At 72.4% G+C, this 1,081-nt stretch overlaps 1 protein-coding gene across 1 annotated transcript in view; it reads right to left on the reverse strand.

Annotated features, from left to right (window-relative positions):
- Nucleotides 1-1,081, reverse strand: part of GAREM2 (GRB2 associated regulator of MAPK1 subtype 2) — a 5,962-nt gene that overhangs the window by 3,952 nt on the left and 929 nt on the right. Inside the window, exon 2 of the mRNA XM_019538121.1 lies at nucleotides 4-1,044. Within this exon, the coding sequence (XP_019393666.1) occupies nucleotides 4-1,044 (1,041 nt within the window). The remainder of the gene's footprint in view (nucleotides 1-3; nucleotides 1,045-1,081) is intronic.

A 1,081-nucleotide genomic window follows, 5' to 3' on the forward strand; every position in this document is an offset into this window, starting at 1 on the left:
GAAGGAGATGAGGTCCCGCGGGCCCAGCCCGGCACAGCCCAGCCCCGGCAGGTTGGCACCGGGCTCCGCATAGCCCTCGGGCGCCTGGTTGGCCCAGAGCTCCTCGTAGGGGATCTCCAGCGGCTCCGGCGTCCGGAAGTCGGGCTCGGCCCAGTCGGGCGTCACGTACTCCCGCTCCGCGTCCGGCGCGTCGGCCAAGCCGGGGGGCTCGCGGCGGGACAGGAGAAGCGAGCGGGGCGGCCCCGGGGGCTCGGGGCTGTCGGGGCTGTGCAGCAAGGCGCCGCCGTAGAGGCAGAGCGAGAGGCGCTGCAGGGGCGGCCCGAGGTCCGGCTGGCCGTAGCCCTGCAGGCAGAGGCGGAGGCGCCGCGGGCTGGCGCACTCCTCGGAGAAGTCGGGCAGAGCCTCGCGCACGGCCTTGGAGTACTCGTCGGGGTCGAAGCGCTCCCGGCACAGCGCGGCGCTGTCCCGCAGCAGCTTGTCCAGCTGGGGGTCGCCCCCGCCGGCCTCGGGCAGCAAGAACCGGGGCATGTCGGCCAGCAGCAAGAAGTGGAAGGGGGCCACGGCCTCGCGGCGCAGGATGCAGCACAGCACCACGGTCTTGGAGATGATGCTGACCAGCTTGTAGCAGTGGCCCTCGCGCATGGCGTGCAGGTCGTAGGGGTTGCGGGGCGGGCGGCTGGGCACGGCCACGTTGACGGGCAGCCGCACCTTCTCGATGATGCTGCGGATGGTGTGCTCGCCCTCCTGCATCTGCAGCTCCAGCGGGCTGCGCGTGCTGAACCGCCCCTTGCACTGGAAGGGCAGGCTGAGGCTCTCGTTGGTGCGGTGGTTCACGCAGATCAGGCACGGCATCTTGCCCTTGGCCGCCCGGGCCGCGGCCGGCGCCGCCCGGCCCAGCTTGCGCAGCAGGCTGTTGAAGCGCCACTTCTCCTTGCCCGCCTTGGCGCACAGGATCTCGGCCTGGCCCATCAGCGTCAGCTCGTCCCCCGCATGCAGCGTGAAGTTGTACACCTCGCTGTCCTCGCTGAACTCCCCCGACACCACCTGCGGGGCGGCACGCGCGGCAGGGGGTTAGACGGGG

The sequence above is a fragment of the Crocodylus porosus genome, unplaced genomic scaffold (assembly GCF_001723895.1).
Source record: "Crocodylus porosus isolate Cpor-Errol unplaced genomic scaffold, CroPor_comp1, whole genome shotgun sequence".
In the NCBI taxonomy this organism is placed as follows: domain Eukaryota; kingdom Metazoa; phylum Chordata; order Crocodylia; family Crocodylidae; genus Crocodylus; species Crocodylus porosus.